This window comes from Haliaeetus albicilla, chromosome 16, assembly GCF_947461875.1.
Source record: "Haliaeetus albicilla chromosome 16, bHalAlb1.1, whole genome shotgun sequence".
NCBI classification, from domain to species: domain Eukaryota; kingdom Metazoa; phylum Chordata; class Aves; order Accipitriformes; family Accipitridae; genus Haliaeetus; species Haliaeetus albicilla.
In genome coordinates, this window is record NC_091498.1 from 20,446,041 (window position 1) to 20,471,347 (window position 25,307).

The following is a 25,307-nucleotide window of genomic DNA, read 5'->3' on the forward strand; positions in this document are numbered from 1 at the left end:
GAATAGTTGACAACTCTGTATGTAAGCCTCTATTGATATATTGATCATCATTTTACACACACAAAATTAAAATGATATAAAGACAAGATACTTAGCAACATGTGTAAGTAGAGACATAATTGAAAGAGCATCCTTAAGTTAGTCGCTCGATATTTCAGGTCTCTAGAACAGTCAAATATTCTTTGATTTGTTGCTGAGGTACCGGCTTTCTGACCAAAAAGAAAACCTCAAATAGTTACACACCACTTTAATAGCAGATTGTTACAAGAGAGGACACATAACATCATCACACAATAAAATGTTTTCCTGAGACACTACACTAAGGATCAAGGGTGTCACATCCTAATTTAAAAGCTTGTCTTTCCCATAAACAGGTGTCCAGGTGAAAGTCTTACAAACCTTAGAAATGTGGATGCAAGTAAGTCAATGTCCATGTATCTGATGCCAAAGCCTGGTCCCCTGAGATCAACAGCGCAACCTTCCATTGGCTCAGTGGGGTCTGGACTACACCCATCAATTCCAAAGCCAGAGGACAATTGCAATTCTTTAGTTTGACCTCAAATACAATAAGGGCCAAACCCCCACACATCTAGCAAGGCCTGCATCGAGCCCATATCCTTCCTTTCAGCTCTGTTCAAAAATATAGAAGGAAATGATTTAGGTTCTGCCAAAAGGATGTCTAAGGAGGAACCACCATTCACTAATAATGAGTAAGCTCCCCACCCCACTAACATCCTAAAGAGAAAATATTCTTTACTTTAAGCGTTAATATATAATTACATGGTATGCAAATAGATGCCTACAGCAACTTAGAACAGTCAGTTCCGATAGCACAATCACCACTACGTAATCCCCTATGCAGCCCAGGTGCTCAAAGTATAGGTCACATACAGGTTTTCACACCCCCTCCTAGATAGTCAGATTGAAACATAGTTCTGAGTTAAGGCTTCTGCTTGAATACAGCATTGCAAAACTAAAACCCATTCATCTACAGCATGTATCACCTTTATGCATTAGGTCCCAACCATGCAAATAACCACCCACTTAACACACAGAAAACATGGATATGCAAATTTATACACACACAGCTGGCTTGCGGAAAGTGTGTTTATAGTGATCCTAAATTCTAAAGGATGCTCCTATGCCATTCTTATAAGCAAACAGTGACCTTTTGCATTTATTCTCAGCACTACTGTTCTTCATGCCAACCCAGAATTTGTGACTGAGAACAACTTACAGCTGCAGCTTTCAGAAACATGAATTTAACTCCTCAAGTGGCTGCTTAACACTGAAGTACAGGAAAACATGAAACTGAAGTCTGTCAATAAATTTGCAGTATTATCAAGGATCTATCTCACCAGCAGATAGCCTGAGAATGCATACAAAGCAGTGATTGTCTTTCAAAATAATTATCTTGGACAGTTTGGTCTAAATGTGTTGGCATCAAGAGGAAAAAAGGCTTTTCAAGAGATCTTTCTTACCTTCTGAAACAACATACAAAAATAAAACCCCACAGAATTTGTTAGGATTTACCATTGAATAACATCTTTTTAATGGTTTAAATAAAAATACTGAGAATAGATATCTGTCTTATATTAGCAGAGAACTGGATTTTATCTTAAAATCTTTCAACTTTTCTAAAAGAAAAAAGCTATTGCCCAAGACCCTTGGGATCACTTCACTAAAACCCAAGCTTTTTTAATGAGATACTGCTTTTGTTTGATTTATCCAGTGCTGGGAGACTCAGTGTTGCTTATTTTCATTCAAAATAATTTCAATTTCCACCATTCTCGTGCATTACAGAGTGGTGAGATGCACATGCAAATCCAGTAGCACAAAATGGCTCAGATTAACTTGCTTGTTAAAAATACATTGCTATAGCACTGCAAAAGTTTCTTTAAAAGGAAATTCAAAGACACATCAAAAAACAATCTTTCTTTAGTACTTGCTAGGTTTACGATCTGCAAGAAAGCTAGTTTAACCGCTTTTTTGATCAATTCTACCGATAAACAAACCACACTTTTGCCAGCAACATCTGAAACAGCTACATGTTCTTTCCTTCCCCTTTGATTTCTGCAGCACCTTCTTCTAGCACGACTTCTCCCATGCCCCCCACGTTTCTCTTCTGCGTTCCTTACAAGCCTCTGATGCAGCTATCAGTGAAACCACAAGGATGCTCATGCATACAGAAAGAGCCCTCAGCAAAGTGGCAATATGTATAAGAACAAGCTTAACCTTAAGTGCGCTATCACTGACATGTACAAGAAACTCAATCCTACAGTAAGCCTCAAGTCTTTTCTACAATTTTACTGGGCCACAGTCACGTCTTCAAGTCATCGGTGAACTCATTTGAGTTCTCCATCAGGCACCGTTTTCTGATGTACCCAAGGGATAGTCTAAACTTGAATTTTGTACTAACGCGGTTATTTTGCTGAAAATTTTAATCATCATCTGACAACGCATCAAATTCTAGGGTACAGCTGAGTTTCCATGCTCCCATGGTAAAGCATTCCCTTAAAGCACCAGATGTGACCAAAATATGGGAGACCGCCGCCACAAGCAAACCAAAACGAGTCTTATGGCATATGTGTGCAAGACTTAAACCAAACCTGACCGAGTTAGGACAGATAGTATTTTCACATATATTAGCCTAAAACACTTTGAGCGAGACAAATTAAGTCTTTTTAAAACTTCATTATAAAACCACAGTCAAGAAGTCTACAGTGACACTGAGGCATCCTTGCTATGCTAGATAGGAGTATTATATTCTTCCACAATGCCCTTCAACTGAGAAGCACTAACTAGATCTTCTGTCAAAGCTCACTTCTTCAGCCCTTGTCTAAATTAGATACTTCTTTCTTCAACAGCAGCTGTCCCATGCATCCATGTAAACAGATTAGCAACAGAGATGTAGTTTCTGCAGTTTCAAGACAAAGGCAAAAAAAAAAAATTTTTTTTTTTTCAGAACTCAGAATAAATTAGAACATAGAACAGCTCTCTATATTCCCTTTGCAATAAGCAAGGAAAACTCTGATACTTACCACATCTATGAATCAGGAGCCCGGAGGCGGGATTTGGAAATTAAGTTCCTCATATAACCCTGATAATTTCATAAAGGATCATACACAGTCCAAACTTGAGAGATAAGGAATGTTAAATATTAATATCCCTTTTGTTACTGATGATAAATTTGTCTTTACTGAAGTACAAATAATAGAATCCATATGCTCCCTTTCTTCTATTCTACACCACCACATTTTATGCATGTTCCTTGTCAGTTTCTATGTCAGGAATTAGCGTAGAGCTTCTTTCGCTCTTTAAGTGAAGGGTATCTGAAAACCTAATCATAAAGCAAAGTAATTTTGAGATGAACCTGTAATCTTCACTTCTAAATATATTAAAGCTGACTGATTAAATTATTAACATCAGAAATACTGACACTGACCAATAGTTTCACTTAGTGAGACCAGCACGCACTTTGAATTCTGCTTTACATTTTAAAATGGTCCACTTACTTCTTGTTGCAACAGCAGGGTTTGGGGGGTTGGGGTGTGTGTGGGTGTGGGGGTTTTGTTGTTTTTTTGAAAGTAAACCCTCTACAATGAAAGTCTCAACAATAGTGAGCTCCTGTTCTTCCTGGTCTACTTTGCCTCTCAGATAAGGAAATCTACTGGTATATGATAACTTCTTAGTCATCTTTGAAGTCTCCAGCACATGTTCAAGCCCATTTCTATGCCATAGCTACGTTCTCAGCCTGCAGTGCTAAGGACTTAACAGTTCACAGGAAACCTTACTCAGCAGTGACTACCAAGGGGAATTCTCAGACTAACTCATACTCATCGTGCACAAAGCTTTAAGAGCTCACTTGTCGAATAAGAAAGAGAAAAGCTGAAGCTTCAAAAGGGCAAGTTTAAGTCCTGCAGCAAATTCCATCACATGGGCACATTGCTCCTGATATGTCCTGTGTGTCTTCCCCTCCCTGCCCTCCCAGACAATTCTGTTCCCTGTAAGATACTACCAAAAATCTACTCCTCCACCTTCATAAACAAAATGTAAATTGAGGTGCCAGATTTTTTTTTTTAATACTACTTCGATTTCATTTTTAACATCTAAAAATAGGTCAACTACCTTACTTTAAACCTCCAAAGTAAGCTGATAAAGCTCCTCAAAACCATTTATCTTTTAAATAATTGAAATACCTATTTGAAATTAAAATGTTATTTAGTTGGAAGTATTACAGTGATTTTAAAATGAGGATTTTTTTTTTTTTTTTTTTTTTTAACAAAAGGAGGACAGTCTTTTAGAAGCTTGTTATATTAGTGAAAACATCCATGGTGCATATTAACATGCATACCCACACAGGCATTTTACTTCACCAGCTATTCTTTCTAAAAAGTATACTAACCATATTAATTAGGCCTGCCAGTACATCCAGAATTTTGTAAAAATGTAGTAAACCAAAGCAATAGACTGTTTTCATGGCAAGAACATAGACTACTCTGTTATTAATTATGCCAGTGGGGGGGGAAGAAAAAAAAAAGGAGAAGGAGAAAAGAAAGAAATCAAGAGATTAAATACTTTACTTTTCATAGAAAAAATAACATAGTTTGAAGAGAAATTTTCCTTTGAACTTGCCAGGAAAAACAAATGAAAACTATCAACATATGGATTTGAGAAAAAGAGCAATGTTGGCATGGTGACCAGACTGGAGGTTCACAAAAATATCTTGTCTTTAATTTCACGCAGCTTTTTAAAGAAGTTTTTCTGCATCAAGCTATGTTGCAGCACTGCCTGATAATGAAAATAAAAACCACCACCACAAAACCCTCTGCCTGCCACACTTCTGCTTTCCCAGTAATGTAAATGATAATAGAAGAAAACAGACAACTGGAGAAAACGGCAGAGAGAGAGAATCCTACCAGTGCCTGTAAGTAGGGTGTTTCCCATGGTTTACCCAGTCCCTCCCCCACAAAGTTACACCTACAAGTAAGCAGGCTAGCAGGGGCCAGAGCTGTGTTCTGCAGCTAGTAACTCTGCAAGCGCTTGCTTCCCACAGGGCTACCTGACAGAGGTGTCCAGCTTCTTGACAACAGCCAGCCAGACCATACTGTAACACTCAGCATTTTCTACACAGACGAGCAAATAAACCATTCGATGGTGCTCAAGGAGGGAAGTCACTCAGATGACTGATGGAACTGCCTCCGGAGCCAGCCAGACGCCAGCCACCTCACACACTTCCCACGGGTGGTCACTGGCTCCTGCAGACGTTTCCTTTGCTACCTCAGGTAGTGCTCAACCACTCTGGGTCCCTTGATCCTCACAACCAGCTCTTAAACTCTCTCTTGGCGTGTCCCTAAAAAGAATATTTGTGAAGCGAACAGTGGGATGAAACAAATAAAAACAACCTCTAAGCAGTTTGAACATAGTCCTAGCCCCTTGTATGAGCTGCAGAACCTTTACAGACCGCTCGCTCCTCCTTTATACAGTGGCTGGTGTTAACAGAGCATCACTACAAGGGAGGACTTCCTGAGCACTATCTCAATTAGCACCAGTTTGCTCAAGTATATGCTGACATTCTGCTGCAGACTGAAGTATGCATGCTACAAGAAAATTCAAAATAGTTTTGGTGCAGACACCTGACGGGCTGGGTCCATGTTAGCCAACCCCAACCCAGAACTGCAGTGCAAGGAAACCCAGCCTAATCCCGTGCAGCCAGGAACCAGCGCAGCGCTGAAGCCAGTCACGCTTTGCTCACTCAGCACCACACAGAAGCAGCTCTATGGCCTTTTGGCTACAGCTGGTGAATTCACACTGCACTTTCTTGCATTTCCTAGCACTACAGGGCTAAGTTTTGCCGCACAAAAATGTTCTTTCTGTAATCCCACTGCAACAATACCTGTAAAATTACAGTTTAATTTTTTCAGAGCATACAATTTCCAAAACAGGGGCTTATTTATCTATTTCACCAGGTTTTCACCAGCATCTCCAAAAAATAAAATAAGAGCTATCCCAAACCAGAGCCAGCAAGAACTTCACAACGGCTGTTACAGTTAGCACTAGTGTTTTGGCTCATTTCTCAGTTCACTCATAGTCAGGTACAATATTTAATGAATCGAGACGAGCTCCTCTCACCTCTTGAGGAAGTTCCAGCTTAGACCTGTCATCCAGCCCATTAGAGTGCAAGCCCATGAGGTAAGGGACAGGAGCATCTAGAAAATGAAGGAGGGATGCTGGAAGGATAGGAACATACACATGCTGCCACTGAAATGGAAACATTAGTGCTGTGATGGTCTCTGCCACAGTCATCAGTCTCTGATAATCTGAAAAAGATCAAGGGAAAAAAAATTTCTTTCAAAAACATTCTTAAGTAAATGAAATTAAGTTAAAGAAATGTGAGCTTGCTCTAAAACAGAAACCACAAACCCCAGTACTAGCTGAGCGGCATCTTAATGAAAGCCCAGACTTGTACGCCCAAGCACATTTTGCTGAAACAACAAAGAGAGCTCAACGCAAAGTAGGTCATTCTACAAGTCATATGGAAATGAGCAAATTGAGTCTTAGCATCCATTAAGTCACCTTCTGCTATCTATACCAGGGTTACCAGGAACACCAGTTTGAGTATGGAAGCAGTATTGTAATGGCTAAAAAACACATCGGAAATAATTTCTCTTCTCTGCGCTTATGGCTTTCTATGGAAGCCTTGGATGAAACCCAAGGCATCTGGTATCTCTCAGATAAACATTTTTTAAAAAGTGTTTAAATGTCTATAAAGCATGCTGTATAGTAGCCAACCCAACAGTGTGACTGAAATAACTGTGTAGAAAATAAAAACCATCAGCTTCGTTTATCCTTTGCCATGTACGACCAAAGTCTCAGTTCAATGTAAAAACAACTCATCTCGCCTAGAATTTAACAGCAGTACTAAATGCACCTGTGCAACATGCATACCAAAAGATCTTTTTGTTCAGCAGCTGGTGGCTAGAGTACTTAACATTGCAGTATGCTGGGCCAACATCTCGCCCTCCTCTTTTATACTGCAGAATCATCTTTAATGGTTTTTGGTATCTATGCACTGTAAAGGAGGAGGCAACACCAAATGAACTCAGAGTGTTTGGTCTAGTACAACTGCTAAAACATTCAGATTGCTTTTGAGCTGCCAGACTGCAAAAAGCAAGGTCACAAGACTAAGACAATTCCTACCTTCAGTCAAGCTATAAATATAGTATAAACTGGAAACATAGGATGCCTTTTTCATGTTACTGCAACAATATCCAATTCCAGCCAGGAAAGGGGGGGAATAAGAGGAAGGGAAAAAAAAAAAACCAAAACATTATCATTTGTACATGTGTTGGGGTGTGGGGTATGCATGTCTTCTCCTAACATGTTCATAAAAGTACAGATACTATGAAATTGGAAAAGACACTTGAATGCACAGGTTCAGGTGTTGAGGTTTCTGAAGCTGTTGCATGCTGTTGCACGCTGTTGCGGAGTGCAGATGAAAACTGCAATAATAACATCTGTTCTAAACAAATGCTCTAGAGAAAAATTAAGCTTAACTGGGCACTTTCTAAGGTTATGGCTTTAATTCTATCTGTTAGCCATCCTCCACTCAGACTTCAGATAACAGAAGAAATTCAGTTCCTGGCATTCATGATCAATTTTGTTTGAAGACAAAGTTGCAGAGTTTGGGGTCTGCAAAGAGTCCCACAACCCAAGAGGAATTCCACACAGGTTTTGCTAATATCAGTCATAATTCTGCAATCTAGGCTTCTGATTTTTCTTTTCAGATCAAGCTCTGCTGGGAGAAGAGGTTACTGCACAGAGCTACTTGTCACTGCCTCACAGTAGATGACTGTGACTGAAGGAGCCTTCAATCAAAACAAGCAAGAATAGCTTAAACAGTTTAAAGTTTTTGCCAAAAGCTTACTTGGACTGAAACACACTAAAGAACAATCACTGAACATCACCAGCAGCACTCCCCTATTCTGCCTGGACACCAGTTTCTGCCTACACAATGACTTACTAGTTTGCAGCTTTAATCACAGCCTGACTGCAAAGAAGTGATGAATTAATGATAAGCTTTGGGAAGAAGAAGAATCCATTCCATACCCTATTTTCTTCAGCTTTAAAAGAAACTTTAAATGTAGCCATAGATATACAAACATTCCAGCTGGTTCATATTCAGCTTGTTTATTTGAAAGAACAAGTCTCAGAATAGAAACAGTGTTTTCTTACTACACAAAACCTCCCTGTCTTATCTTGCTGGCTAATTTAAATACAACTTCGCCCTCCATCATTAAGCTAACTTTAGTATTAGCCTTTCAATTTAATTACAAAGTAACATCAATAATTCAGAATTTCTACCCACTCAGCAGCTACATCCTGCAGCGTAGTTATCTGCAAATATAGCTGTCTTGACCCTGGATATCCACATAGCTTAAGCCATTCCCAGCTATTTGGCCTGCACGGTCACAGCCTGCAAGTAACAATGACTACATTCTGTAGACTTTATGCTCATCAGGAGCATTAGCAAAAGGCAAGGACAAAGGCAAGAAGCCTGCAAACATAAACCAAAATAACTTAAATGTTTTCTTAATTTATACCTATCCTGAGAGGGTATGGAGGTTTTTTGGTTTTAAAACAGAAGCAAGCAGCACACTTGTAGTACCTAAGCATTATGTAAGATTTAAAAATAACAACAACAAAAAATTTAAAAGAGGGAAGAAGCGTTTCAGTAGTGGTCTTGCTCTTGTTTTTGAAACCGTAATATGCTTATTCTGGTGCAAATGACACAGAGTCTTTTGGCCTTGCATTGTACAACAGCATTAGTAGGGAAAAAATGACATACCACTAGTGCGCTATTAGTTTGGAAAGTACTTAAATGATCACTGTGCAAGGAAAAGAAAATCCACTACTTTTTAACATGGCCACTTAAGAACACAGAAAAAGGCTGATTTGTTCTCCTAACCAATTACTGTAGGTAAAATACATTAAAGCGTGTATGAGAAGTTATTTACACTAGTATTTATCTATATCTAGTATACCTAGACATTTGTATTTATCTGTAAAAAGCAAGTAAATCCAGGGAAAAGCAGAATTGAGGGGTCTTGGGTCTGGAAAGAGAGGAGCAGGATGGGAAAAAGGTGGCAGCCATAATAACCATGATTCCACCCCTCCATTCTCACATTCTACCAGAGAGGTCTTTCAAGTGCCTACAGAAATTCTCTGACTTGGCCAAATTTAAAACCATTACACGATCATATTCTGGAATATGTTTTCCTTCTAATCTTCCTACTTCATGAATCACAATGAAATATTGTTGTATTTGTCAAGTAATTTCCATTCCGCATGCAACTCCCATATTGCTGCTTTAAAGGCACAGCGTTGCCCCTACAGTGGTGACCATTACCACAGACAAGTTTGCATAACTTCAGACCGTATAAGGATAAACCAGAAAGATGGGTTACTTGCCAAGATTAAGCTTCTCTTTAACCTGAAGGGGAACAGAAGGGGAAAAAATTATATACACAGTCCCTATGGATAGGTAGCATGCAATGCAGTTGAGCCACCATAATAAAGCCTTGCCTGGACAGTTTGCTTTAGGCATGTCTGTTCATAGTAGAAAGCATGGTGTAAAAGAAACATTCTTCAACAAATTTTTCTGAGCACAGGTATTCAGTATGTCAGACTCCTTACAGAAAACATACGTTTCTTTAAATTGGGCCTTTTACTTCAAAAAACCTGTAACTGCAGTAAGAAAGAACGGTGGTTAGTAGAAGCAGTGGGTCAAAGTACTTCCTATTTGTGTTCACTTTTGTGTCTGGCAGGCTGATTAAAGATGCCTGCACCAAGCACTAAGTTTCCTAAATCATTGGAGGCATAAGAAGAAAATGTCTTGGGTAAGAGATTACAGTTGGGCAACACGAGACTAATACTGCAAAGAAATAAAACTAATACTTTAAGTCTCCAGAGTGAACATAATTTTAAGCAAGTAAAACAAAGATGGGGAGGAGTAATTCAAAAGCAAAGCAAAGCAGAAAACCAAACCCCTTTATTTGTACTTAAAAATCACAGCGGACAGCAAACATGCAGAAAATAAAACCTGTTCAAGATCATAGTCTGTGGCAGTGGTGGACTACATTTCTCCTTTTATTGTTTTTAGCTGTCCAGAAAATCACCTCCAAGCAGATTTCACAGCTGTCTTAACTCAGTGCACACTTTTCAGAAGAGCTCTAGGTGCTCTACAGAGATAAGGAATAAGTCCATTTCACAGATACAAGAGCAACACAAATTGCAGGAATGCAAACCAGGTCCCACAGAGTAATCTGGTGAGGGCACTACTGGCAGCCTCCAGCATTCACTGCCTCTTTGCCAGCATTCCTCGGCACTGGCTCAGCACTAGGAGCAGCTTCAGATTCTTCACTGTCTATAGGCACCTGCATTCCTCTGACACTTTTCCAAATGGGAGACAACCCTCTCAAGAAGACAATCAAATCAAGGTATTCATTCCCTACTTTTGGCTTACACTGATCCAAAACATATAGGCTGTGCCAATATAGTGGGACAAAAGAAGAATTTCCAGAAGCATAAAGTCAGAAACATGTCAAAGGAATCTTAAAGCAAAACATGTTCACTGCCAAGTTACTCCTATTCCAAGGACTGACTGCAACTTAAGATGCTAAATAATTTGTTTCAAAAAGGATTGCATCTGGCAGCAAAGTCCTCCAAGAGTTTTGGGGTTTCATTTTGGGGTTTGGGTTTTTTTTGTTTGTTTGTTTTTTAAGAAAAGTAAATCTTACAAGCAAACCCTCTGGTTCTGACATGTACTGTTCTAAATCTAAATCCACCCAATGAGTATTGCAATCTCATCTCACCTAGAAGAATGAGAAATTATCCCAACCACCTCAATTGTCACAGGTTTGAGCACCAAGAGATTTAACAAAACCAAAGGACATTAAAAAAAAATATTAAGATTTATATTCTGAAGGACAACGTAGACCTCACACTACTGCACATGCAAGAACATGAGCAAGGCCTTACAAAAGTTCAAGCAATTTCTGATTCCACTTAGAACTGAATGCACCATCATCTCTATCTCCACTCAACATTCCCTGCTTTACAAACAGCAAAAAACAGATGTTAGTCAACCATACTGAAGAAAGAGCAGAATTAAAAAAGAACCATTAAGTAAAGGTATAGACAATCAGAACCTCAGTCAGAAGTTCCAGTTTCCTACTGATATCCTTCTAAGTGAAGCAAGCAATTGATTTACTAAAACAGTTTTCTAATTTACTGCCATGTAGAAGAAAACAGACTACCATCATTAGAAAAGACAAAAAACAGAAATTACAGGAAGCAAAAGCTGACTTTCTAGAATTTCAAAATACTTCACGCTCCCATTTCAAGTAATATGAAAATAAAGTACATGTGTTTCAAAAGCATTTTAGAAGTCTTCAGCTTGGCTGTTGGCAACACCAGCAGTATGCAGTAAACTTCTGTTATTAACTCACTAGGAGCTTCGAAAGTATTCGGAGTGTTAGCAAACTGCACCAAAGGTTTTTTTTAAGAAAAAACCAGCAGGTTAAAAAAAAAAAAATTCAGTGATTAGACCCCTCAGAAAGTACTTAAGAGAAGCTACATTTCAAAAAACTATGGCCACTATTACTGAGGAGGCACTGTCACAGCTAGATTGCCAAAACTGAGGGCCAAAAGTCAGCAACCAAGTAACTAACATTCTTCTTCCAATAGAAGATGACTTTTCAGCCAGAAACCATAGGTGAGAACTTGATAGAGAGAGACAAGGCACGTCCACAAGGTGCAACACAGCCCAACTCAGCCAAAGCTTGGGGCAAGGCAGGGAAATAGTGGACAGAAACTGTCCTAAAGAGCCAGGCCCACAGGCCTCCAGCTGCATGGATCCCTCTGAATTCCCCGTGTCTGTGTGTGCAGACAAGAAACTCGAGTGTTCCAGAGCTATTTTAAGCTTCTTCAATTAGCCACTGATCAGACACTTGGGAAGTTGGGAAGTGTCCAAGAAAAAAAGTTGAACCTATTAATATGAGTTGGAAAGAGAAGCCAGAATACAGAAGACTAGTCCAGAAGCGAGCTGAGTTCCAGCCCAGGAGAAAAGAGTACTTAAAACGCGATGGCCTCAGAAGAGATCAGGGAACACTGTTCCAATACGGCAATGCACGCATTGCTTTTCTTGCGGTGCTTCCAACCAGCCAGGCACATGCTCTTCTGCCACAGGAGTTCTCAAGCACAACTACAGGCCAACTGAACTGCGTTCTTCGTCAGATGGAAGAGTTGGTGTTTCAATCTTCCAGTGGTGGGACACAGATACCCACATAAACAAACTGTCCCTACATCTCAAACATATAAATGCCTAATCCATTTCTGGAGAAACCACAAAAGAAGTTTGTCTGCTAGGCAAGTATTTCTACATTTTCTATGAATAAAAAGAAAAGCAATTTGTTTTTTAAATCCAAGAGAGTAACCACTATTGAGTACAGTAAGGTTTTTTGACTGTGTTTGAATTACTGTATAGTTTTTCTCTGGTAGTTAGCAGTGTCTATACAATGCAACAGCTGCAATGTAATACCCTGCTGCCATTACACACTTTTAATCACCTTGACAATACACACAAAATCCATCTTTGGCCTTAGTCTATGCACACATCTCAACACACAAAACGTCTGTATTTCATGCTAATGAAAGAATGCTGCTAATAACTGCAGGTTATATTTTTATAAATACTTACCATTTGTATTCTACATATTTCAGTGACAGCTCAATGAAAGAAAATACCAAAACCAGATTTTGGTAACACCATGGACTATCCCTGCATTTTTCTTGTGGTCTTCTAGGCTTCTTTACCATTACTATAAAACAGTGTTCAAAATGCAGTCTGTCTACTTTAAAGCACACCATTATGGATGGGTGGGTCTGGACTAATATTAGCCAGCTTGAGACAAAAAAAAAAAAAAGTAGAAAAATTATCTTTTGGCATAACTCCACATACTCTGTGTTAGAGTAACAGGATGCAGAGTAAGAAGCCCGGTATTCACAAACTTCAGTGCAGAAAATGGATACCACTACCACATTACTTATTAATTGATAAACAGATGCTATTTCAGCTGAGCTGCTGCCTATTCTTTTCAAAGCAAGCTTTATTTATGTGACTTCAGCAATAACTGTTTCAAGGCCTTAAGAGAGATCTGGGATTTAAATTCAGTCAAATAAATTTTTTTCAGGTAATTTTATTTCAAAGTAACAACTGAAATGTGACTTTGGGTACTCAAAGAGAAAACAGTATTTGCATCATTAATTCTTCTTCAGAACCATATACAATTAACAAAGTATCTCCTCAAAATGCATGGATAGTTTGGCAGAGGTAGGGGGGAATTCAGCTAAGCAGCTGTAGAAGAACACGGGAGAAGGCATACTACTCTATCCAACAGCACAATGTTTCCAGAGACAACAATAAAGGGGACAGTCAGTCCATTAATACGAGAGATTATGTGACAACCCAAAGTTTTAAGTTTAGGTGTCTAAAAACAGGAGCCAATGCAACGGCTCTCTTTACAACTCCAGTTCTTTTCTTTACATTAAAACCTGCACACAGATCAGCCTGACTGCATTAGCATGCTAATGCCACTTTAATGCAGCTATTCTGTTGTTTGTGTTGTTGTTTTTTTAAATTCAAGAAACGAAAAGACCTTGTGCCAGTACAACAAGATAAGAAAACAAAAACCAAGTACTCACGCTGTGAATAAAGCAGTATCTGAAATTCCAAGAGGGCACAGGTAAAGAGTTGAACCACATTTTCTACTCCAAGCAATTCAAAAACTTCTTTAACTGGAAAATCAAATAATGGTAGTTCACTGGTGCTTGGCCTCTGGCAGATAATTGGTCCATAAACACCTGAAAATTTTAATGACCTTCCTGCTGGGGGAAGAGGAACCTCATAGAGAATATTGTAGATGTAGCTTTCTAAAGGTAGAGGTGGCGGCTGAGGTGAAGTCACTGCTTGGTGAAGTTGTTCTAGAACTTTCTTACAAGCTTTCATGAAAGACATTGGAGTAATCAGACAAATGCACTTTGAGACATAGAGTGTGTCTCTGCTGATGTCATAGGAGTTAAAACGCTGTAGCTTTGAAACAGAAGTGCCATTGCAGTCTCCAGTGCTGCTGCAGCTATCTTTGTCATTTGTGGGTGGAGTATGAAGAATGTCATATTCAGCATTGTGCATATGATACAATGTCTGCATCGCACTGCAGATCTGTTTGCTAGTAACTTCCTCAAAAAACGTGAGAGAAAATCCAAATGTCCGTGAGCCATCTTCACGAGTAATAATAAAAGAGTGGAACTGAGGTTCTCTGGAATCTGCTTGTGTCTTGAAAGCAAGCCCTTTAGGCATACACAGCTATAAAAAAGGGGGAGGGGAGATAATATCCATTAAAACACACTTTTCTCTCCCCCTGCCTCCAGAAGCATTGGTGAAAATAGGATTTAGAATCCACAGAATGCCATCGCATTTCACTTTAAATTCTATTAAGTGTTACATCTCTGTACAATACAGTAATATGCATCTAAATCAGAAAAACTAAAGGAACATATTAAAGGCCTTTATGCAGTTTCTATTGAAACTCATAACTATTTCGCTACCAACCTCAACAGGAATAAAGTAACAGAATTCAAACTCAGATAAAGGAAAGTATTTTGGTCACTAAGACCAGAAACCTGACAGAGAAAAGTACTATATTTTATCCAAGTTAAGAAACCACACCATATCCCATTAAATAGAAAAATCATGCACAAAGAAGATTCATCTACTGCAGTCTAATTTATTTCTCTACCAATTCTCCAGAATGTAACAAAACAGTTGTAAAAGGACAAAAAACTCTCCTAGGGACTTACCACTTAGATGTTTTAACTTAATTTCCTTTAAAAAAATATCCCAATTAAATGAAAAGGCCTTTTGAGCCTGCACAATTTAGAGAAATTAATGATTACTTCTAATCTACAAAAGACTTGACACTTTTTTTGTCAAATAAAACACAGATGAATGCCTTCAATTTTTAAGGTCGGTAGGTTTTTGTCTTAAAAACAAAAGCCATAAAGCGATACTGACCATTCCCACTGCATCCTGGTCAAAAGGGTTCCATTCAACATTCTCAGGATAGCGAGCAAGAACTTTGGATTTAAATGTGCGTCTTAACGGAGTCTGTTCAAAGTTCTCCCCTGCAGGTAAAGGAAAAATACAGAAGTAAATATTTCATTCTCTTTTTAAGCTCAAACAAGGCCAAAAAGCAGGACATCAGCAGGTAGATGCGAGGATAAGTGAATTAAGCACACTCCTTTTAAGAGAAACAGAAAATGCAAGACAGTTAGTTAGCAAATAATCAGACCGCAGATATTAGCAAGGATTAGCATTGTAACATTTCTATGTCGTTAAGTATCTGTGCTTTTCCTTAAGCGCAACTATCCTGAGATTGTGGTCATGACAGCAATTCTCTAAGCTACTCTTCAGATATTTCAGATTCTTGTTAAAACATATCTAAAGCTTCAGTTTCAGTGGAATTTTGTTACTGAAGAAAAGCACAAATAGACAAGATGCAAAGATGATGCAAGTTTAAGATAGACATACAAGTGGCATCACTTAATTTCTTCTTCAAGACAGGAAAAAAAGGGTATCAACCATGTATTACAAGAAGTTAGCTGTGAAGAGAGAGTCTAGAAGGTTAAAAGATCAAGAACCACATAAATGCCCGTGAAGATAGGGTATCAGATGAACAAAAAAATTGTGCGCTTTTTTCCCCACACTTTTTCCTTTACCTTCTGTTGCACTTGAAATGAAACGGCTGGCACCATCTCGGGTTTTAGAGGCCTGTATATACTGGCATAAAGCTATATAACAAATAAAAACAACACTGCATTATAAATTTCATACTGTTGACTGTAATTATGTAGCTAACACATACCAGCAAAAAACATGCAAGTATTCTACACAGAATTAGCATGCATAATAGATAGTCTACTCTCCTAATATGCTTTTTATACATATGCAACTTCATACAAATTTCTCATTTCAGGTACATATTTCTTGAAGGAGATGATCAGTATGTAACAGAAGCGCATAGTTCCTGTATACACAACCAGAACACTGATGCAGCAATACAAATTAGTTGCTTGTTAAATGAAAGCTTTACATGTTAAACCATAAAATAATTCCAAAGAGCAGATGATGAAATTAACCCCAAGGACAAGGCCATTGCAAGGCCTTTAGAACTACATGCATTTAGGTGGCATTGTCCAACTTTTCACAGATGCTATCCACACACTAGACTGGCTGATAAGAGTCTTGTTTATAAGGTCTCAAATTTCCTCTAAAGCAATGATTGTTCATTGTGATAACACAGAACTTTCTGCAGTAAATCTTCTGAATATGTGTAGTTGCTTTAAAAAAAAAAAGCGCACAACTGCGTATCTTAAAATAAGCTTAGCTATCCTACTAGAATGCAATTAGCTAAATGAGCATGCAGCTGTTGACAGCTGCACTAACAATCAAGCACAATTGCATGAAATCATATGCTTTAAATAAATCAAACTATTTCAGCAACACCTGCAAAAGAGAAAACACACTTCAACTCCTCACTTGTTTTCTTACATGCAGCAATTACATGGCAATACAAATTGATTTCAGAATTGGTTGGGTTTGTTCTGTACTTTTACAGTAATATTTAAAGTTCAATTTCTAAGCCAACTTAGAACCTTTATTTCATACAACATTTAATTCGACAAAGTAGCCATATGCAGAGATTGTTAAAACAGTGTCTATATACAATAAAGAACTTAACAAACACATTACACCAAACAAAACTTCATTTCCATGGAATGTTTAAGAAGTCCTTTGACAGCTGAGAAGTCATGTAAGTCTGGATTTTGTTTAAACCAAGTCTTAAATACTACCTCAAACGGGGAACTTATTCTGAATCAGGACCTAGGACAGGTCTTACAATAGCCAAAATATTCCCATCTATTTTGCTAATCCTCTGGGGTTTAGCACTAAAATTAAAGGAGGGATTGTTTTTCCCGTTTGTCTGAAAAATCAACAGCTCAGCTGATTTTCATACAAAACCACACAGATACATTATTTATTACTTTGTTCAATAATACCATTGTTCAGAGAGAAATAAAAAGCCTATTTGGGAAAATCTGAAACGTATAGAGAGGAATAGTTAGGAAAAAACAGAAACACAACTTCACTGAAATACAACCTACTTGGGAAAGAGCAGAGTCAATGACAGAAAACATAACAGCACTTCCGCAAGAGCTAAAAACAATCTTAAAAGATGAAAATTAGCATTTAAAGAAACTTCCCATCTCCCAAAAAAAGAAAAAATAGACATAATGCCACATGGCTATTTACTGACACAAACATACACTCAAGTAAAGAGAGTCCTCTGTAAAAGAGGTTTTAAAAATAAGTCAAGAGATTTAACACACCTACTATTTTCTATATTTACATCCGTGCAGATGATGTAATGTCAGCATTTAGATAACCAAGGAAAAACCTGAGACATTTGCTAAGCTGTTTTGTTCCTGGTTTTTTTTTTCTTCCACATACATATAAGGGAGAAAATATCTGAAGACCAAATTTTCTCCTGAACTTGGAAACCACATACCACAGTCACTGGGTTCACCTATGTGCAAGGTCATGCATATTTTTGAAATAAAATCTGTGACTCAAAGACCTTTTCATTAAGATGATTAATATTGCAAAATACATGACGCTGCTTTCCCCTTCTGATAAAAGAGCAACACTGAATGGATGCTTCTATATTTTAAGAAGCCTTGTCCATCTCCTCTGAAGAGGTATTCTGTCCAACACACACGTAAATTTTTTTAGACCTGAAGTCTGTCTATAATTTATGAAAGTACTGAAATTGATTTCTGGAAACCCACCAAGTTCTGATCCAGACAGAAACATAAGGCAACGCTTACATGCCTTCCTGTAATTCATCAAACAATTCAGCTGCTGCACAGACACTGCTCTTGCCAGAGTGCCTCCATATTACACTTCTTTTCTAGGGCCACCCACCTCCAATATCATATTTGTCGCGTTGAGTTCTGCGCGAGTATGATGCTCATTCTCTCTTTCACAGCAGCACAGTCTTCCATCTTTAGCTACCTCTTTTTGTAAGAACCTTAAAGCTTATAATACAGCAAACCACTGGACCTTCAGATTGGGCAACACTGACTTCCAAAGATACTGATAGGGCAGAGAATCTCAAGTGACAGCTCACCAACAACATCTGGGAAGTTCAACCCAGGAACAGAAAGGTGATCTGCGCAACTCCAGGACACTGGCCACCCTATTTTCTTGCCATTACAACTAAAGAGAACCTGAGCACCAGCAAGTCCATCGCTTAGCCTCCCCCTGCACTTTTCTCACTAAGTAGCTAGTACTTGTCAGTAGATATCCTTCAACAGACAGGGAAAAAAAAATAATCCACAAACAATATTTGCTCATGTCAAGAGTCAAAAAGCAATTAACCCTAAATTTCTACCTTTATGATCAGTTAGAAGTCTCAAACACAAACACCCTGCTCCAGCAAAATACCAATTGCAGCACATCTCCAGCAGGCAAAAATAACTCATGGTTTCAAGATCTGTCACTGTGTGAATTAGACATCTGATCAATTGAGTACTAACTGAAATGATTTTAATAAAAACACTGAAGACAAGAGCAGGTTTAACAAACGCAGGAGACAAACGCATCAGCACAAATGGACAAAGTTTTATTCTAGAACTGAGAAAATGACAAAATAACAGAAGATAAACTGATAAACTTATGATGTATCCCACAAGTTTCAAAGTAGAAGTTCCCACACTTAACTATCAAAGGACTGCTACCATCAGATCATGCTTTTCATAAGGTGCCTCTCCTCTACCAGAAGTAATAGTTAGGAAGTACTTTTCTTATTGATCTGAGCTACAATAAAGAGGTCTTCAAACATGATTTCTCTGTAAATAATTTCTCTCTTTTGTGCAAGTTCCATGTCAAAGGGGTTTTTTTGTTTTTTTTTTTAATGGAACACAGTATTGCCTGCTGAAGAGTAAGGAGGCCTTTCAGACACTTTTGATGATCCCCACATACACGTTATCACTCAGCTGTTTGTCACAGCATAGGAAAAGCCCTACAAAAATGAAGATACAAACCACCCCACAGACTACAAAATTACAAATAATTTGGATTTAAAGCAGAAACAGTAACCAAATAGCTACAACTCTAAGATTTTTTGTCAGGAACTGTCAAACAACATATGAAATCCATAAACATACAAAATGCCAGAAAAAAACACCAGGAATACTTCAGGAAGTTTCAGGCCAACATGCTTCTCAACATCAAACCTTCAAAACAATAAGAATCCTACTGTATTTTTTAATGTAAATAATAGCATAAAAGCATAGAGAAACATCATTTCACTAGGCATTGTACAAATTCACAAACACCAGTTTAGAATAAGACCTGATGCCTCAACTAGCAGAAGAACAGCAGTGAAGCAGAGAATCTCAGAATTTCTTTCCCATTGGAAAAAACACTATCTGTGGCACCCCACTCAAAATAGGATCAGTGAAATTATTTGGATTAAAAATAGAGAATGAAGAAGGGTTAACAAAAATGAATGTTTCACTAATCCAGTTTAGCCCATGTCCACAGCTTCATTAGCTCATAGGGATCCTCCAAAACAGGAGGGATGCAAAGAGTAAACCAGACACAGAGGTTCTTAAACTGCTGCACTGAAGAAAACATGGGACTATAGCAGAGTTTTATTTAATAACCTACATGGAAAACTGAGTAACTCCTGAAGCTGCTCCTGTTCCTGCAGCCAGCTTGCCCAACTCCCGGCTCCTGCCAGGCCGGGTAATACAGTCTTCTCAACACCAGCAACCACCATCTGGCTTTGGTAACACCCTTTCCTTGCTCTCCCTTCTATCACACTTCACCAAGCCCCTAAGACAACACCACGAGGTGAAAAAGGAGTGAAGATGCTGCAGCAACCAGTGACTTGAAAAGATTTCATCCGTCTGAACTGTGGCAAAACCAAGCTATTCCCACTGTTACACTACGTAGGCAGTCAGCCTCATTACAGTCCCATATTGCTCTCTCCTTTTTTGTTACCATGTAATTTAAAAAGACATGCATAAAAGACTTAAGTTCTTCAAGTAAGCTTGCTTATCAAAAGTGAAGTCACCAGCTAGGCATAACCTCTGAGGCAGTCTCCTTGGCTGAGGGATGCGCAGGACATCGAATGCTGCTGCTACCAAGACCGCCGGCTTGGCCCAGCTCTTCCTCAGGCAGGCAGAGCTCGGCTCACAAGGTACACTCGGTACCGACCAGATTAAATCTCACATAAAACGCAGGTAATTCACCAACACCCACCCCCCATCTCTTCAGTGAACTGAACTTGATGCGACTGAATGGCATGCATAACGGAGACCACAAACCTGCTCAAGGTGACCAAAGAGTTGAACCACATCACATTTAGTTGGAACATGTAGTTAAAACCAGCCCCTTTCCACAGCGGCGTTGAAGCTCACACCACTCCTCTAACAGCCATCTAATACAATTTGCAGTGTATGGAACCATAAGGCCTGACGGACTTCTAGTTCTAACATTATTTAAGCCACTGTCGTGGTTTAACCCCAGCCAGCAACTAGGCACCATGCAACTGCTCGCTCACTTCTACAGCCCCCCCCCACACCCAGTGGGATGGGGGAGAGAATCGGAAAAAAACAAAAAGTCATGGGCTGAGATAAAGACAGTTTAATAGGACAGAAAGGAAGAAAATAATAATGATAATAATAATTATGATAAAATGGCAATAATGATAATAAAAGGATTGGGATATACAAAACAAGTGATGCACAATGCAATTGCTCACCACTCACTGACTGATGCCCAGTTAGTTCCTGAGCAGTGATCTGCACCCCCCAGGCCAACTCCCCCCAGTTTATATACTGGACATGACATCACATGGTATGGAATACCCCGTTGGCCAGTCTGGGTCAGCTGCCCTGGCTGTGTCCCCTCCCAACTTCTTGTGCCCCTCCAGCCTTCTCGCTGGCTGGGCATGAGAAGCTGAAAAACCCTTGACTTAGTCTAAACACTACTTAGCAACAACTGAAAACATCAGTGTGTTACCAACATTATTCCCATACTAAACCCAAAACATAACACTATACCAGCTACTAGAAAGAAAGTTAACTCTATCCCAGCTGAAACCAGGATAACCACCTTAAATGATGCTGGCCTACACATCTGTAATTTGGACTTCCTAATTACAAGCACATTAGAACAGCTAATGCATACACTCCAAGTGTCCTACGTTTCAATGAACAACTACATCTCATTTTATTGAGCGATATCTTACGGAGTCACCTAATACTGAACGTAAGCCACGTCACAATGTAGATTTGTGGTGTACACTGGCAACCTCTCTGGCTCTCTTTTTTATGCTCCTCCCTGCTCTTATCTGTATTGCTTTTCTTGCTGCTCAACCTGTGAGCAAAAGACAGCTGTGTCTGTGTCTTGGTCTGATGAGAGTTAGTACTTACAAACTCAGAGATACTACATGGAGTTTCCAACCTGTGCAGGACAGCATTGCTTTGGAAGTTATCTGCATGAAACTCTCCATATCAATGGATACCACTTTTCTACAAGATTATATAGAGAAAAAAAAGTTACAGAAACTAGAATGAACTAAAGCATTCTTCAATTCAGTAACCTGCAAAACGCTATCTAGCAAGCTTTCCACAGCTTTGAGGGGGAATAAAAAGAAAGAATTCTGAAGGTCTATTTTTAGCTCTTTCCTGATTTACCCAGAGAAAAATACAATTTACTGCCTTCTGTATTCCTTTTCAGGAAGGGGGCGGGGGGGGAGGTCTTCCTAACACAGTAATAAAAAAAATGGCTAGGTTGTACAACTTGCAGTTTCAATTACTTATGACCCCCCCCCTAATATATAAACAATTACAAGTTTCAACTGAAAAGTGGATTTACTGTAAGTGAAAAAGATGAGATTTTGAATTCTCAACAGAAGAGGAAGACAAGACCTTTTTAAAGGGTTGGAAATTCAGACTTAAAACCCTACCACCACAGACACACACCTCTCACTCCATTCCCTTCCCTTTTTTGACTATGCCATTTGCAAAGTTCTGTTCACAACCTGAACCATGGGGGAGTTGCTATCATCAGCTGCATGTAACCATGCTAAGTAGTAACATATTTCCTTGTCAAAGCTTCATGTGTAGTCATGAAAGAAGCTAGACCTGTACTGAAACCTCTTAACACATACACTGTAAATTCAGGCTATGCCTGCCAATCATATACGTCCTCTCAGGTAGCTTATAGCAACAGAAGCAACACATATCCAGATGGATTGCTTGCAAATTTCTAATGCAAATTCCAAAAAAACTTCTACATCATTGTAATAATGCAATTTTCCCTGCCGAGTAGTTTGTTTCTTTGTAAGTATGCTTCTAACACTTACAAAGATTTTTTTTTTCTCTTCAATACATCAATCAATCATTCTTCTTTGTAACCCACACCCTGCCATGAAAAGTTTCCAATCATGTAATAAAGTTCTACCTTATACTGAACAGTACAATGTGGCTTAAGTTGTCCTTAATTAGAAAGGGCAACCTCATCCACAAAAATGCCAGGGATACTTTGCAAACAAAACTTTTTAAAATTGCATCACAGCCTTTTGTATATGCTGTCAATTCACTATTTGGTTTTAGTTTTTAGAAAGTGACTGCAGTGCTGCAACTCTAAAGATTATGCAAGACTAAGAACTGTACAGGGACTTCTCCCTGCATACTAGCTAGAAAAAGGTCTTTGAGCAGCTATTTCAGAGGTAGAGTCTAGCTCAATTTTCCCTCTATGACAATAAAGAGCAAGTCAGAAGAAGCTACCCTAGTTACCAGAAAAAGTGCCTGATAAAATAATTAAATGGTTATGCAACACTGATTTTAAAGAATCATTAATACTGTCACCTTCGTTTGTTCATTGCACCCGCTGATCTGCTCAAAATAATTACAAAACCAAGACATCCAGAAAGCTGTAATGATTCTGATTAAGTGGTTTGTTGCTTTCACCCTGCCATCAGCTTTTCTTTAAATTCCTGTGATACAACCTGTGATTAATTCAATTCACTCGGTCTTGATGTACATTTATTGTATACATGACATCTTCAAATAAAAAAATATTAGAGTATGCAATCAAAACATTAACTTTATATTTTCCACATAAGGACATTCATACAGGAATCTTTTAGCATACAGAGGCTGTATACACAATTCCTGCTGCCACTAAAATGAATGTCTTAATGAAGTAAATACAAAACAGCTTCAACATGAAACAGTCATATTGCTGTAATTAAATAAATGAATAAGAACAATGAAAGTCTGTACCAGCAACAGAAACTATGAGCCATACACTTAGGGCAGCTTTCCTGTACTATGCAGCATGCTGGAGAAACTGAACTTAGGATTCAGAAGACCCTATAGAACCCTATAACCACACCCTTTACCTCCACACGTTCTACACCACAGTTCAAAGAATCTTGCAATGGTGGAAATCATCCCAACTTGTGCAGGGTGGAGGCTCGAGACTGAGCTGACCATGACAGCCAAAGAGTAGAGGTTTTCCAAAGTGTGGGTTGCAAGTCAGAAGTCAGCCAACAAAGGGATTTGAACAGTGTATGAATTATAAACACTATCCAGAGAACGGCCTAATTCTATCCTTTCAATTAAAAAATATAATAAAGCACAAAGCTTTCATAAACAGCCATAGGATTCCCAGTTCAGCCAGCAATCACTCTCAGTACACACAATAAGGCTATAGGTATTAAGGTAAATAATTATGCTTACTGAACATAAAATTACTCCAGCTCTAAAATTCATGGCCCAAGTCTAAATAAAAATAGCTGGCTGGCAAAACACTGTGCATACTTCTGGAATCCACACTGTAGAAAGGATGAAAGTATGGAGCAAATGAAAGCAAAAACCCCAGGCCTAGCCTTCTGGAGAGCAATACCACTCTGATTTTTCAGAACCCCATATTTTAATATTAAAGTCCTTTCAATACATACCTAGAGAGCTATTAATATACTAATAATTAGCCAAAGTTTATTTTAAAAACAAAACAGCAAGTTTCTCCAATTCCTTCTTTAACAAATATTAAACCATATATAACTGAAAAAAAAAAAACAACCCTCTACAATGTAGGAAATAAACATCCAAAGTTTGGCAGACTAAGGTAAGAAATTCATTAAATAAGAATTCTTGGAATAAAAACCATGATTCAAGAAAAGCTGCAGCTGCCAAATCTGTAAGCAAACAGTCACCCCATCGACAGACAAATGCCTTCAGTTTATGACTTGTTTCCTTCCTTTCAGTTCCTCCTCCTTAAGCAGAGCTGCACGTATTTCTCATTAGAGAGGACTCCCTTCCCCAGCAAACCTCTTCCTCAGACATACACAAAAAAGAATTCTTCCCTTTTATCCTGAAACATATGAACCCTCTGTCCTGCACTTCTATCCCCCCTTCCAGCTGTTGGCAAGGCCACCTGGCATAGTGCAAGCTGAAGTGGTGATTAGACCAGTTAATTCATTACTGGAATTGGGACTTTAACAGTTTTTAAAGTGGATCAGGTTAGCCATATGAGAAAATCTTTAGGATCACTTGCATTTTACTGCAGCACTGCTGCCTAAGCAACTGGAATCAGGGGTTTCATTTACTGCCTCTAATGAATCAGGGGTTTCAATCACTGTCTCTAGCAGCTGTCATTCCAGTGGATTTGTAACAGATCTAGAACCTATGATTTTCACATCTGGGACCTCCTCTAAAAACTTCTTTATGTAAGTTACTGTTCCACTTTCCCTGACAAAAGAGCTCAAAGGCAAAGGAAGTCCGCTGTCTCCCTTTCTAAAACAACAGTGCAAACATGCATTATGGACACATTGCCCTCTATTTAGGTATCTACCTTAAGTGCAACTGAAATGTACGTTGGGTGGAGTGCCATCCTTCATCTGTAAAAGTTGAAGGACTTTCTTTAGAGGAAGTAGAGAGAAGAGAATGGAAATAGCCAGAGTGATGAAAGGCCCTAATTTTTTTTTTTTTCACCCATTTGTCATCTAGGGAACCCAAACTTGCTTGTAACACAATCCCTTATCCCAACCCCATGAGAACACATTCCTTTCAGCATACAACATACATTTGTTCAATGGACAATACAA

At 38.7% G+C, this 25,307-nt stretch overlaps 1 protein-coding gene across 6 annotated transcripts in view; it reads right to left on the reverse strand.

Moving 5' to 3' along the window:
• The window catches only part of DENND5A (DENN domain containing 5A), a 70,079-nt gene that overhangs the window by 33,727 nt on the left and 11,045 nt on the right, over window positions 1-25,307 (reverse strand). For 4 of the 6 annotated variants that reach the window (XM_069803811.1, XM_069803814.1, XM_069803813.1 and 1 more), the window contains exons 2-5: window positions 15,838-15,909; window positions 15,134-15,243; window positions 13,765-14,425; window positions 6,133-6,320 (exon numbers count right to left, since the gene is read on the reverse strand). In XM_069803811.1, the coding sequence (XP_069659912.1) occupies window positions 6,133-6,320; window positions 13,765-14,425; window positions 15,134-15,243; window positions 15,838-15,909 (1,031 nt within the window). The remainder of the gene's footprint in view (window positions 1-6,132; window positions 6,321-13,764; window positions 14,426-15,133; window positions 15,244-15,837; window positions 15,910-25,307) is intronic. The other 2 variants (XM_069803812.1, XM_069803816.1) reach the window with 1 other exon arrangement.